The following is a 13,733-nucleotide window of genomic DNA, read 5'->3' on the forward strand; positions in this document are numbered from 1 at the left end:
GCGCTGCGCTGTTACACTACATGAACTCACTCAGAGGCACACAGAAGAAAATGAATAGTTGAATAAAGTCGTTATTTTTGTTTGTTTTTTTGCGCACAAAAAGTATTCTCGTCGCTTGATAAACTTATGGTTGAGCCACTGTAGTCACTTGGACTATTTTAAACATTGTCTTTACTAACTTTCTGGGCCGGCAAGTTTAAATTACAACAGAAGCCTATGTAGGAGTGAGACAGCTCTCAGATTTAATAAAAAAATATCTTAATTTATGTTCCGAGGATGAACGAAAGTCTTACGGGGTTGGAACAACATGAGGGAGAGTAATTACTGACAGAATTAAATTTTTGAGTGAACTATCCCTTTAAGCTTCGGGAACATCCCTGGTAAAAACGGACACTGCATCACATGTTAGAAAATCGGTATATTTACCGTGGAGATCCCATGCCTTTGTGAACCGCCTCCCTCATGCGTTTCTGTAGACACATATTGGACACACATGGATTTCAAACGGAGTAACACAGATTTAAAGCAACTCTTTATTTTCACATCATGTGGCCTCGTCAGGAGCTGTACCTGAAGTGTTGTCGGCGGGGTCGTGTGGTTCGGGGGTGTTACTGCGAAGGCTGTGGAGTCGGAGCAAGTCTCCTCGACGCCGCTGTCGGTGTCTCCGTCTGTACTGGAACTCAGAGTAATCCTGCAGGAACCATCAACTTCAGATTAATTACGAAAATACATGATCTGTTGACAAGGAGCAGTTATTAATGATAGAAATGATTAGGACAGAGAATAATGATTGACATCTATATTACAAGTACTGAATAAAAGAGATTTACAAATGTATTGTTGTTATATATAGCATATACTGTGATAAACTGTGCCCTGTGTCCCTAAACTATGAATTAAAATAAAATACAGTGACCCTGGGGTCCTATTATGCTTTATAAACACGTCACAATATTCCTCATTTAAATAATTAATATGGAGAATAAAGGGGCGGGGCCTGGTTGAGTTAGTTAGTAGTGTGTTGAAACCTGGTTGAAAATGGCAGTTATGGTAAGGGGCGGGGCATTTCTCAAACATGCTGGAAGCGGTTGACCAATCACAACACACTGATCCAGCCGACCAATCAGAGCACATTGTGCTTTTCAGAAGGAGGGGCTTCATAGAGACAGGAAGTAAACAGAGTGTTACTGACAGACTGGGAAGAGAGGAGCAGCAACAATGGAGAATATGAGGAAAATAATGTGTTTTGAACATTCAAGCATGAAAATCTATCCTAGTAGAGCAAAATAAACTAAATCAAGACTTCGTAAAAGGGCATAATAGGTTCCTTAAAGCCACACGTCTTGGCATTATGTAACAAAATATCCAACCACGGTTTTATTTTAAACAAACACACACAAACACTTTAAGCAAAACCCTTGTTTCCACCGTTTTATAATTTGACCCCAAAGTATTTCGATACTTTCTGGTTGTGAAGCATTAGTGAAAATGTAGTAGAAAATGTTTAAGGTTAATGTGATTAACTACACCGGCGGTTATTCTGCAAGGATGAACTTCATAAACTACTAAAAATGACCTTGTTTGTTAAAAGTCAACCAATCAGAAAACTATGTGTAGCATAATTTGTTTGCAGATTTCTCATAGTTTAATATAGAATTCACAGTAAGTGTCCAAATCCTTTTTAAGTCCGCTGTATTTAGGCATAAAAAACAAGAAAAAAAAAGAGCAGCTAATTTTATATGAATTGTGCAGTGGTTAGAAAGACTGACCGCCGTTCATTCATAGTCACACTGAGTGCATGACAAAGCAACCCTACAACAGTGTCCACATTTCGTTGACCACAGGACAGGAATTCAGGTTTAATTAACCCTCTGAGTTGAGTAATAATGGTATAGTCCGTTATCTGGAATATTCCAGGAGATGACCAGCCTAAACTGCTAACCACCGGATTACATTTATGCTAATAGCATAATATATAATGAGTGAATTTTGAGGTATGTTTTGTTTTGTGTTTTCAGCAGTACCTGCGGCTGGCCTCCTGCATTGTAATTGCTCTCACGCTGTGCATTTGATCCCCGTACTGGGTGATTCCTCACCATCTTTGGACACAGAATGAGATTCAATGACTGCTAGTACTTCACAGCATCACACAACTCTCTTACATTAAAACAAGGAGAGACAGAAAGAGGGTATTAACAGTCTAGTGAGATGCAACTCTGGGGGAGCAATAACAGAGGTTAGTTAAAAACAGAAATATTTAAACACAAAAGCAGAGATGCAGCAAATACCTCAGGAGAGGCAAATCCCAGATACTCCCAGTCCCACGTCCCACCAGCAAAACTGCAGAAGAGGAGAAAATGTTTGCACTATTATAATATATACTGTGAAAATACTGTGGGGAAAAAAGTACTGTGGCTGATATAAACTATATTTTGGACATGGTACCAAGGTAATAATGTAATGTCAATGTAATTTTGTGGACATTAACCATAGTAATATCATAATAATATAGTATTGTTTAAAGTACTGTAGTAGCACCATGGCATTCTTTCAAGCAACTTTTTATAGTAAATGCCCAAAAAACATAGCCGGGGATGCAAAATTAAAAAGGTGATATATGACCATATACTAATAGTAAAACTAACTATCATCATTATTATTATAGCAATAATAAATAGTTACTATGGTACAGTAGTATTATAGTAAATATGATTTAGTCTTGCAATATAAAATAGTAATATATGAGTATTTAATTATTATTATTACTATAGTAAATAATACTATTTAATTCTATAATAATAAATAGTTGCTATAGTAATAGTAGAGTAAATAATAAATAGTTTATTTATGATTTAACACCATATCAGCAACAATGGCTATATGCATATTTTTAAAAATACAATACTAATATTTATGGCTGTCTTCATTTACTTTTTAAACATTAAACCATAGAGATTTTATTTTGGGTAGAAAACCGCAGGGAGACCTTACAGCTTTTCTTTACCGATTTACAGAGAGCGATTTTCACCAGAAGGTGACGGGTCCGTATCCGTGACGGCAGCACACACACGTCTTTACCTGCGGCGCGGAGCCTCGGGGGAATCATTGGGAGCGACACCTCGAGCCACAGAGGCCAGGAACTCCCGTCTCTTCTGCTGCACCAGAAACGTGGCACTGATGATCTTATGGCGAGGGGTGCGGAGGTAAGGCCTGTTCACCTTCTGCGCGAGGTCTTCAGTGACCATCTCTAAATCAGTCTGTGGATGGTGGAAAGAGAAAATAAGAGCATGTTGTGCATGAAAACTTTAGACCAAAAAAAAAATTTCACATGGTGTTGCTTTTCTTAAAGGGATAGTTCACCCAAAAAATGAAAATTCAGTCATCAATAAAACTTTAGTTCATCTTCAAAACACAAATTAATGTATTTTGAATGAAAACTGAGGGATTTCTATCCCTTCATTAGAAAGTCTATTCATCCAAAACTCAGAAGCTTCAAAATGTTCATAAAGTGATCGTAAAAGAAATCCATATGAATCAAGTGGTTCTTCTGAAGAGACACGATCGCTTTATGTGATGAACAGATTTACATTTACTTTCATTCACATACAAACACTGATCGGCAAACATACATAGAGCACTCAAATATAGTAAAAGAAAGCTCAAGAACAAATGAGTTTCATTCTCGCTCGTCAAGCAAGTATGGTTGAGCTTCCATTTATGTTGGCTGATTAATATTTACAGGCAGGGCTTGAGACTAACATTTTTGCACACCGGCCACTGTGGCTAGGGGTTTTCCAAAGTTACTAGCCATTTAGCATTTTCACTGGCCACAATTTTGACAAAAATGGCCATATAGATATTTTTAATATGAACTCATAATTTAGCAGCAGGTATATTAGGCTGCTGTCACTTTAAGACCTGACCCACAGATCCATTATACGGTTACACATGCGTTTTCTTTCTCAACCGTTTACATTCACTTAAGTCAAGTCATCTTCATTTATATAGTGCTTTTAACAATGTAGATTGTTGCAAAGCGGCTTTACAGTGATAAACGTATAATTTAAGATAACAGATTGGTTTGGCTTCATAGCGGTTCTTGAATAATGTTATTTTCCAGCTAAAGTTAGTTTTGATTGATTCACTTCCGTCGCAACGATCATTAGTTATTAAATTAGGGGCCGCTAAGACGACACCGTTCTCTCTACACAGACTTTAAACTGAACCTGTGAGAAACGCTGATGGCGCTCACGTGCGCATCAATAATTAATTCTATAGTTATGCGCATTTGAATATATGTGCGCATGTTTGTAATTCCCTACAAACCAAGCTTTAAACTACATGTCTGGCCTTAAATATTTTTAGACAGAATTTTATCACTTCGGGGTAGATACGCGAAACCGAAATTATCCCGACAATGCTTTATCTGTAGATTTAACAATATTCATCTGGAGCATCTGAAACGAGTGAGTGAAGAGAGGCGGGTTTGTGTGTCACTCGCTGTTTCAGATATTTCAGTATCGATTTCTATTGAAAAATAAAAAAATTTGACAACACTACATAGCACTTAGTTTATTATTTCAATGCCTTTTTAAAAGACTACATTTGATATGTATAAATATGTAAAATTCAATCTGAAAAGTGGCTAGTAGGAGTGACTGCGTTAAACACCACTGCATTTGGCGGGGTTAACGGGTGTTCATGTCAAGCCCTGTTTACAGGTGAATAAAAACCTAAATGTATTTGAATAAAAACCACAAAACGATCATGTCTCTTCAGAAGACTTAGAAAAAAATCGAAATGAATGGATGAATTTAATCCAAGGATCTCTTTATGAACTTGTGTCAGAGTTTTGGTTGAATAGACTTTCAATAGAGGAACAGAAACCCCTTAGATTTCATTAATAATATCTTAAGTTGTGTTCCGAAGATCGTATGGGTTTGGAACGACACGAGAGTAAATGATGACAGAATTAAAACAATTTTGTGTGAACTATCCCTTTAAGCAGTGAATGAATATCGATCTCAGAACCTGCATAAGTTCAAATATTTCTTTCTTTCTGCTTTTGGGCTCCAGGAAGAAACTATATGGATAAGAGCACTTAAGGATGCGTCGGGTCTTGAGAAGTTCAAGCACACCGTTCTCAATGAACGTGGTGTCAGGTGGGGCTCCGTCCCCTGAAAGAAACAGATACATTGACTTTTTTACATATTCATATTATTCAAAATGCACCATACATTTGTTTAGAATAACATTTAAAACATGCGTAAATAGTGTAAAATATGTCCGACATGGTCCGATTAATCAAATTCCTACTCACTTCCAATGAAAGCTTTGCTCAGTTGCTCCATCTTCTCTTTGGCTGTTTTCAGGAGTCTTTCTTCTAACTAGTTTAAAGGAAATCACCTTTGATGAGTGACTGTCAACAAACAGTAGTGCGAAAACTGGAATATATCAAAGACATCCAATACATAAAAATTCCTACCTGGTAACTGTGTTCGTGGTTCTTGTATCGAGTGTAATAATGCATAAAACAGTCAAGTTCCTGAAAACTCTTGTGCTTTTTTTCTGCCTGTGAGACACAAAACATAAAAGCAAGAGTGACTCCCAACTTCAAGACTGAAAGTCAAGCTCATAACCACATACAGTAGTGGCCAAAAGTGATGTCCAGAGGGGATATTTGTTTTTAATAACCCTACTGTTCGTCCGACTGTTTGCACTGTATTTTATTTTTTATTCTAAACTGTTTTAATTATTCTTATTTCTTTTGATTATTTTAATTTCTTCTATGTAAAGCACTTTGAATTACCATTGTGTATGAAATGTGCTATATAAATAAACTTGCCTTGCCTTGCCTTGCCTTGCAAGTTTGATTAATCCATCAAAATATGAGGAAAATATTTGATGTATTTTAAATATGACGGAAGAACAAAACGCTAAACTTGGTAAAGGTATTTATCTGACAAAATTATTTGGCAAAAAAGGCTACAGTAACAGGTTTTATTTTACTATGCAAAAAAAAAAGCACAGAAAAACAAAAAAAAAAGAAAAGAAAAAAAAAGCATACATTGACTACAACATAATCACTTATTAATATTTAAATGGTTAAAAAAATATTGACTCCAAACACAACTACGCAATATGCATACAAAATCTTTAAAGGGATAGATAGTTCACTTTCAAATGAACATTCGGGCATCATATACTCACCCTCAAGTTGTTTCAAACCAGTATGAATTTCTTTCTTCTGCTGAACACAAAGGAAGATATTATGAAGAATGTCAGTAACCAGACAGTTAACTGGAGCCATTGACTGCCATAGTATTTTTTTTTTCCTACTATGAAAGTCAATGGGACCAGTTAACTGTTTGGTTACTGACGTTCTTCAAAATATCTTCCTTTGTGTTCAGTAGAAGAAAGAAATTCATACAGGTTTGAAACAACTTGAGGGTGAGTATATGATGACCAAATGTTCATTTGAAAGTGAACTATCCCTTTAACAATGTTTTTTTAATAGATGAAGATGTCAATTTTCCTAGACCAGACATTACGTTTGGCTACTACTGTATAAAGCAGAACCTATTTTATTACTTCTTACACATGAGAAATATAAGCCTTGAAAGTAAACGTTTAGTGTTTTGAGACTTTATTCACTAACACCATTAATGGCAGTCCACAAACAAATCACAAAAGCTCCAAGTAAATGCATCGGTTGAATGGCTGCCGTGTGTGTACACTCCTTTTAGGCGCGAGTACCTCCACAGTCATTTCCTTGGACTGTTCCTCCACCTGTTGGATGACCTCGTAGCGCGTGCATCGGTAGTATCCTCCGGTCGAGGAGCTGTGTTTCTTCCATTCCTCAAGACAAATCCAGCAGAAATCATACTTGCACTGCAAAGAGATCGAGATGAGAACGGAGAGCAAGACAGAATTATTGAGCAGGATCAAATAAGCACTAAGCAGATATAAAGTTGATTTAAAGATTGTTTTGAACTGAAAAACTGACTCTTCTCTTACTCTTTATCAATGCCTATATTTACATGTGCATCAATTATGTGATTAATTCAATTAATGAGAGTAAGGACCTGACGGTGTTCTATTTTACATTAATTTTAACAAGTTCAACTTTCTTTAATGTTGCTGGTTGAGTATGAAAAAGCTCTGTAAAGTTACAAATCACAAAGTCCCTCCAACAGGAGTTATTCTTTATATCAGTGTCACTGTTTCTGAACTCCTGAAACGCCTCCATTGTAGTCTTGAGTTTTCTTCCGGGAACAAACACGCCACAATATTCCTCATTTAAATAATTAATATGCATAATAAAGGGGCGGGGCCTGTTTGAGTTAGTTAGTAGTGTGTTGAAACTGGCGGCTATGGTAAGGGGCGGGACATTTCCCAAACACACTTGAAGTTGACCAATCACAACACACTGATCCAGCCGACCAATCAGAGCGCAGTGTGCTTTTCAGAAGGAGGGGCTTCATAGAGACAGGAACTAAACAGAGCGTTACTGACAGTGTGATAATATGTGAAAAATATGGGGATTTTTTTTATATTCAAGCATGAAAACCTATTCTAGTAGAGGCCAAAAAACAAAATCAAGACTTTGTGGAAGGGCATAAACCAGGTCGTAGTTACCTGCATAAATGTTACTAGACAACAAATGAGTGTGCTAAAAGAACCACAGATTAGATAGCACAAGACCCTTTGTATTCGACAATATAAATAGCCGGCATGAGTGAGCATTCAACATTTGTTTAGTTTCTTCACAGGGTGGTGGTGTGAACAGCTTCCCCTTCCCCCTGCGCCTGTCAATCAGAGCCTTAGTTAAGCCTTCATTAAGAAAACAGGGAGGATATGACCTCCGCTCTGCCTTTGTTCAAACACCTGCTCTGACGTCAAAGGGTCGGTTTGCATCACACATACATCTTGTGTCATGGACACACACTCCTATGATGTATGTAAGAGATTTTATAATGAGGACTTTGTGCATTACATGATATCTTATCGGACAAATACTATGTAAATGTTCATTTAATGCCTGTGCAATTTTGCTGTCAAGACCGTTATGAAGGGAGCTATTAGTTCAAGGTCCAAAAGCATCCCAAAAAATCATCAGTTTAATACAATTCTCCAGTGTTGAGTTTCCTCTAGCTTAGATACAACATGCCATTAACATGACAAAAATAGATATTTAAAATATGGCAAAAATATCCCAACAATATACATGTCGTTTTCCAAGAGCGCTATTATTGCTTATCAATAGAATAGCTGGCCATGTTGTGTTTAAAATTAAATTCACTCAACTTATTTGTACATATTATATTAAAAATATTGTTTAAATCACTATTGCTTTTTGTACTACCGTAAATAACATTGCAAAACTGCAATTAAAATCTACATACAGTATATGAATAATCTACTTCAGCTTCTTTCAGTCAATTGATTAAATGTATTTTATTTACAAAAAGCGTTTTTAAATGCTTTAAAAAAAACAATGCTCTCATTAAGGTAAAAATGCCCTTGATCATTTTTTAGGAATCAAATATTGAACATTAATAAACGTGCCCTATATGTGTGATTGCCAACTTCTCCATTGACGATATCTGACCTTTTTAGTCCATAATGTAACAGTTGATAATTTTCAGACAGATCCCGTTAAGAGTTTAGCGGGCTGACATTCGAGTGGCTGCAGATGTTTGGGTTTTTTCCCACATAAGCCATTCTGTACTGACCTTCGAGCACTGCATGTGATTACAGCCTTCGTTTTTCTGGATGGGGGATTTGCAGTTGGCACAAGGTTTGGAGTTGGTGAGCAGCCACAGGCAGTTGGCAGCATCTTCATAAGCTTCGCTCACACCGGCTACTGTTCAGACACAGGGAGGAGCTCAATATCAAAACCTACAGCAGCAGGTTATGTCATGAACATCCATTAAATAAAGATGCAGGTCAAACGTTAATGCATGCTGGGGTCATTTGATTAAATGCATGGTCTGGAAGAACGATACAATAAAAAGTCTGGAGTTCCTACATTCTTCAGGCTTCATCTCAGACACCTTCTGCAGCCACATCTTCCACGTCTCACAGTCACACGGTTCATGAGCGTCACCAAGACACTCCCTGAGAACAAAACCAAGAGGTAAGCATGGCATTTTGCAGGATGCACATTAACATCTGGTGAATCTCATGAAAACTGTCAAGAATGGGTCTTTCAAAATCAAAAGAAACAATTATATTAATCATTTCTTTAAAATAAAGTTCATTTTTTTTTATAATTTGGGGGTTTTGTATCCACCAGTCCTCCGAGCTCCCATTACTATAATAAATCACAAAAAATACTACAGTGGAAAAAAGGTACAGTATTACCTTATATTTTAAGGTATTATATTTTTATTTCATAAGTCTCTGCATGTAAAATGTCAAGACACATAGTAATGGAAAAGGGAAGAAATAGTTAAAAAAAATTAAAAATAGAAAAACTTTTTGATTTTAAGGTGAGATGTGACCTGTAAAAAGTGGTTCAGAAAATAAACTGACCTTTGTTGTATGGTTTACATTGCTTTAAGACCCTACAATAACAAATATATCAGACCTACTGTAGTAAGTGTGACTGAAGACAAAGAAATTATGCATAGATAAAGGAAAAAGCTGGTTAAAGAGGACCTATTATGCTTTGTACATGTTTAACTTTCTTTAGTTTGAGCATGAAAAAGCTCTGAAAAGTTACAAAGCACAAAGTCCCTCCAGCGAGAGTTATTCTCTATATCAGCGTCAGTGTTTCTGAACTCCTGAAACGCCTCCATTGTAGTCTTGAGTTTTCTTCCGGGAAGGAACGCATCACAATATTCCTCATTTAAATAATTAATATGCAGAATAAAGGGGCGGGGCCTGGTTGAGTTGGTTAGTAGTGTGTTGAAACTGGTGGTTATGGTAAGGGTGGGGACATTTCTCAAACACGCTCAACGTGGTTGACCAATCACAACACACTGCTCCAGCCGACCAATCAGAGCACATTACGTATTTCAGAAGGAGGGGCTTCATAGAGACAGGAACTAAACAGAGCGTAACTGACAGACTGTGAAGAGAGGAGCTGCAACAAAGTGAAAAATATTTTTTTTGAATACACAAGCATGAAAACCTTTGTAAAAGGGCATAATAGGCCCTCTTTAACACACCAGCAGAAGAGATGGCCTTTCCCACAGTCTACAGCGGGGGCTTTGAGCAAAGGGAAGCTCCGGGAGTCAGAGGCTCCAGGTCCGGGTCTAGTCAGTCGTACGGCTCTTTCACATCTGGCTACGGGGCACCAGCGGATGGCAGGATTATTATCCACAAAAGCCTGGAGATGGAGAGAAATGTGTTGAAACACGCTATTTGTTTTGGATGACGTAAATAACCCAAAACCAATTAGAATCTTTAAATCATTCAAATCAAATCGACGTGATATTTACCCAACAATCAAACATTTGACTTCTGAGCAAGTGTGTTTACAGAAGCTTTTTCTGCTCAAACAATCTCTGGCAAAAACTCAACCAACAGCAGGACGCTGTCAGCATTTTGATTCAAAGCCAGCATCAGACAGTCTATGATAAGAGAAAAGAAATGGCAGCTCTGAAACGGTTTCCAGGGCTTAGTGAGCTCCAATTGTACCTTAATGTCAAACTGCAGGTAGCGCTTATCCATCTCTCTGGAGACAACGCTTTCAATGACCTCCACAGGAACCAGCTGGAAGCAGTCATAAGCAGGGCAAAAGATGTTATGTGCTTCCCCTTCTTGGATCTTCAGATTCAAAAACCTGACATCCAGACAAACAGTGTTTAAAGGTTATGAATATATGGATCATAAACAACTCACAATATAGTGCTTTTTCAAAGGAAGTGTTTTTCTATTCATTTTCTCCACAGGACTTTTCACAAAATTCACAACAGCATTGCTTTAAGCAAAAAATAAATAAAAATGTTTATTATTATAAGTATAAAAGCTAATATATTTTAAGTTTATTGCAAACTAATCCAGGGCTTTCAAAAGTCAGATTTTTTAATGTATTGAAAGAGGCAATTGGTTGATCAAAACAATAGCAAAACTACTATTAATGTGAAATATTGTTAACACTTCAAATATTTTCTATTTGGATATATTTGAAAATTTAATTTATTCCTGTGATCAAAGCTACATTTTCTGCATCATTACTTCAGTGTCACATGATCCTTCAGAAATCATTCTAATATGCTGATTATTATTATAATATTAACCTATAATTAATATTAATATTTTTGTGGAAACTTTTTTCAGGATTCTTTGATGAACAAATTTCAAAAGAACAGCATTTATTTGAAATTTGTAACATTATAAAAGGTCTTTACTGTCACTTTTAATCCATTTAATGCAGTCTTGACAAATAAAAGTATTAATTTCTTTTAAAAAAAACTCTTGATGACCCCAAACTTTGAAACGGTAGTGTAAGTAGTTAACCGTAATGGATATATTATGAAGACAACTAAACACAAACATGACCTGAACTTGTGCTTTAAAACAAACTTATATTCCAATGCTTACCCTTCCCAGCATGCCCGGCAGAACTCGTGTCCACACGACATGTCCACAGGGTCCTCAAACACAGATATGGTGCACATGCAAATTCCACACTACATGGGCATAAGAAACATTGAACAGACGGTGTCAATATGTTTTCATGATGCAGAATGTGGATCATGATGTCCTGCACAGAGATGGATCTAACCAGGGCAAGGCCGTCAGCAGGAGACAGCAGGCTGATCTCGTCAGGCGAGGTGACGGAGGAACGAGTGGTTCTGGGAGTCCTCGGTGAAGGCAGAGTGTCCCACGCATTGTATCCGCTCGGTGGGGGAGTTGGCATCTGAACACCGGAGCGCTGGCAGCAGTCCTCTGCATTAGACATCCAGTCCTCCAGAAGCTTTTCCCTGTCCCAGTCTGTACGGCAGAAAAGAAGGTTGAACTTAACGACTGACAGGTAAAACTTCCAACACAATGTTTATAGAAAACATAATACATCAAATAAAATGAGGGAAGAGATTTCCACCAGTATTTTGGCCAGAATTATGACAAAGCTTCTTGTTTTTATAATTTTTTATAAACAAACTAGAAAAGTGTACTACAACTTCAAGCTTAAATGTTAAAGGTCCTGTTCTTCGTGATCTAATTTTTTAAACTTTAGCTAGTGTGTAATGTTGCTGTGAGAGCATAAATAATACCTGTAAAATGATAAAGCTCAAAGTTCAATGCCAAGCGAGATATTTGATTTAACAGAAGTTTCCTTTCAAAGCCTACAGCGAACGGCCGGTTTGGACTACATCCTCTACTTCCTGCTTTAATGACGTCGCTAGAACAGTTTTTTGACTAACCTCCGCACACAGGAATACACAATAAAAATGCGCGTGGTCTTGTTGCGCTCCTACGGAGAAGAGGAAGAGTTGCGTTTGTAGAGTGTGTGTGTTGCCATGTCGTCGAGACGCTGTTATTTTCATCCCGGAGTCAAATCACTTTTGTTTGGCCATGTTCACAATAACACTGAGCGCATGCATCTCCACGTTACGGTAAGAGGCGTGACCTTTCCATGCAACGTGCGCTAAGCTGCTGTCCAATCACAACACAGGAACCGCTGGCACAATCAGAACTCGTTACGTATTTCTGAAGGAGGGACGTCATAGAACAAGGAAGTCATCAGCCGTTTTTAGGACAGTGAAAACAGCGGTATACAGATAAGTACATTTTGTGAAAAATACTGTGTTTTTTACACGCGAAACATGAACATGTTATATTGCACACTGTAAACACAATCAAAGCTTCAAAAACACAGGAAAAACGGGCCCTTTAAAAAACACATTATTTTCCCCATTGCTGCAGCTCCTCTCTTCCCGGTCTGTCAGTAACACTCCGTTTAGTTCTTGTCTCTATCAAGCCCCTCCTTCTGAAAAGCACACTGTGCTCTTATTGGTCGGCTGGAGCAGTGTGTTGTGTGATTGGTCAACCACTTCGAGTGTGTTTGGGAAATGCCCCGCCCGTTACCATAATTGCCAATTTAACACACTACTAACCAGACCCCGTCCTGCGTATTATTCTGCGCATGTCTTGGGCAGGAATTATTGAAATGAGGAATATCTGTGACTTATGTAAATGAGGAATATGTTCGTTCCTGGAAGAAAACTCAAGACTATAATCAAGGCATTCCAGGGATTTCAGAAATAGTGCGCACTGATATAATATGCAAACATCTCTCAGTATAAAGGTCAGATATGCCTTCAGAATTAACCTTTAACATCCATTTTTTTCAAAATCACATAGGCCTACACCTGATATGATTGATGCGTTAAAAGCAATTTATTCCAGATTGTCTCCAAAACAGCCATATACAATTCTAACAGAATTCTGCCATTAGTCATTTTAATTTTCAAAAAAATATATCAAATGAGAAAAAATGTAGGGCGGGCTTGATTTTGTCCAGTGGTAATTGTTTGGATGGTTGTGGTTTGCTATTGGTCGATCTCATGTGAGTGACAAGTTCCCCCGCACATTAAACAAAAAAAATGATGCGTACAGATTCATAATTTATAATAAATAATACTGCGGTATTCCATAAAAAATAAGATTTGCCAATTTTGACTTCATGGTGACTTAAAGGATTAGTTCACTTTAAAAAAAAAGAAATTGCTGATAATTTATTCCCCCCGATGTCATTCAAGATTTCCATGTCTTTCTTT

The 13,733-nt window shown here is 37.3% G+C and overlaps 1 protein-coding gene across 2 annotated transcripts in view; it reads right to left on the minus strand.

The window, feature by feature from the left end:
• Window positions 1-13,733, minus strand: part of ankib1a (ankyrin repeat and IBR domain containing 1a) — a 39,664-nt gene that overhangs the window by 2,690 nt on the left and 23,241 nt on the right. For both annotated transcript variants that reach the window (XM_079590744.1, XM_079590745.1), the window contains 15 exons: window positions 11,738-11,946; window positions 11,554-11,642; window positions 10,648-10,792; window positions 10,176-10,336; window positions 9,032-9,120; window positions 8,736-8,866; window positions 6,757-6,891; window positions 5,486-5,572; window positions 5,321-5,387; window positions 5,032-5,177; window positions 3,079-3,257; window positions 2,289-2,340; window positions 2,025-2,099; window positions 571-691; window positions 427-470 (listed from right to left, as the gene is read on the minus strand). In XM_079590744.1, coding sequence (XP_079446870.1) covers window positions 427-470; window positions 571-691; window positions 2,025-2,099; window positions 2,289-2,340; window positions 3,079-3,257; window positions 5,032-5,177; window positions 5,321-5,387; window positions 5,486-5,572; window positions 6,757-6,891; window positions 8,736-8,866; window positions 9,032-9,120; window positions 10,176-10,336; window positions 10,648-10,792; window positions 11,554-11,642; window positions 11,738-11,946 — 1,730 coding nt within the window. The remainder of the gene's footprint in view (window positions 1-426; window positions 471-570; window positions 692-2,024; window positions 2,100-2,288; window positions 2,341-3,078; window positions 3,258-5,031; window positions 5,178-5,320; window positions 5,388-5,485; window positions 5,573-6,756; window positions 6,892-8,735; window positions 8,867-9,031; window positions 9,121-10,175; window positions 10,337-10,647; window positions 10,793-11,553; window positions 11,643-11,737; window positions 11,947-13,733) is intronic.

Source organism: Phoxinus phoxinus, assembly GCF_949152265.1.
Source record: "Phoxinus phoxinus genome assembly, chromosome: 19".
Lineage (NCBI taxonomy): Eukaryota > Metazoa > Chordata > Actinopteri > Cypriniformes > Leuciscidae > Phoxinus > Phoxinus phoxinus.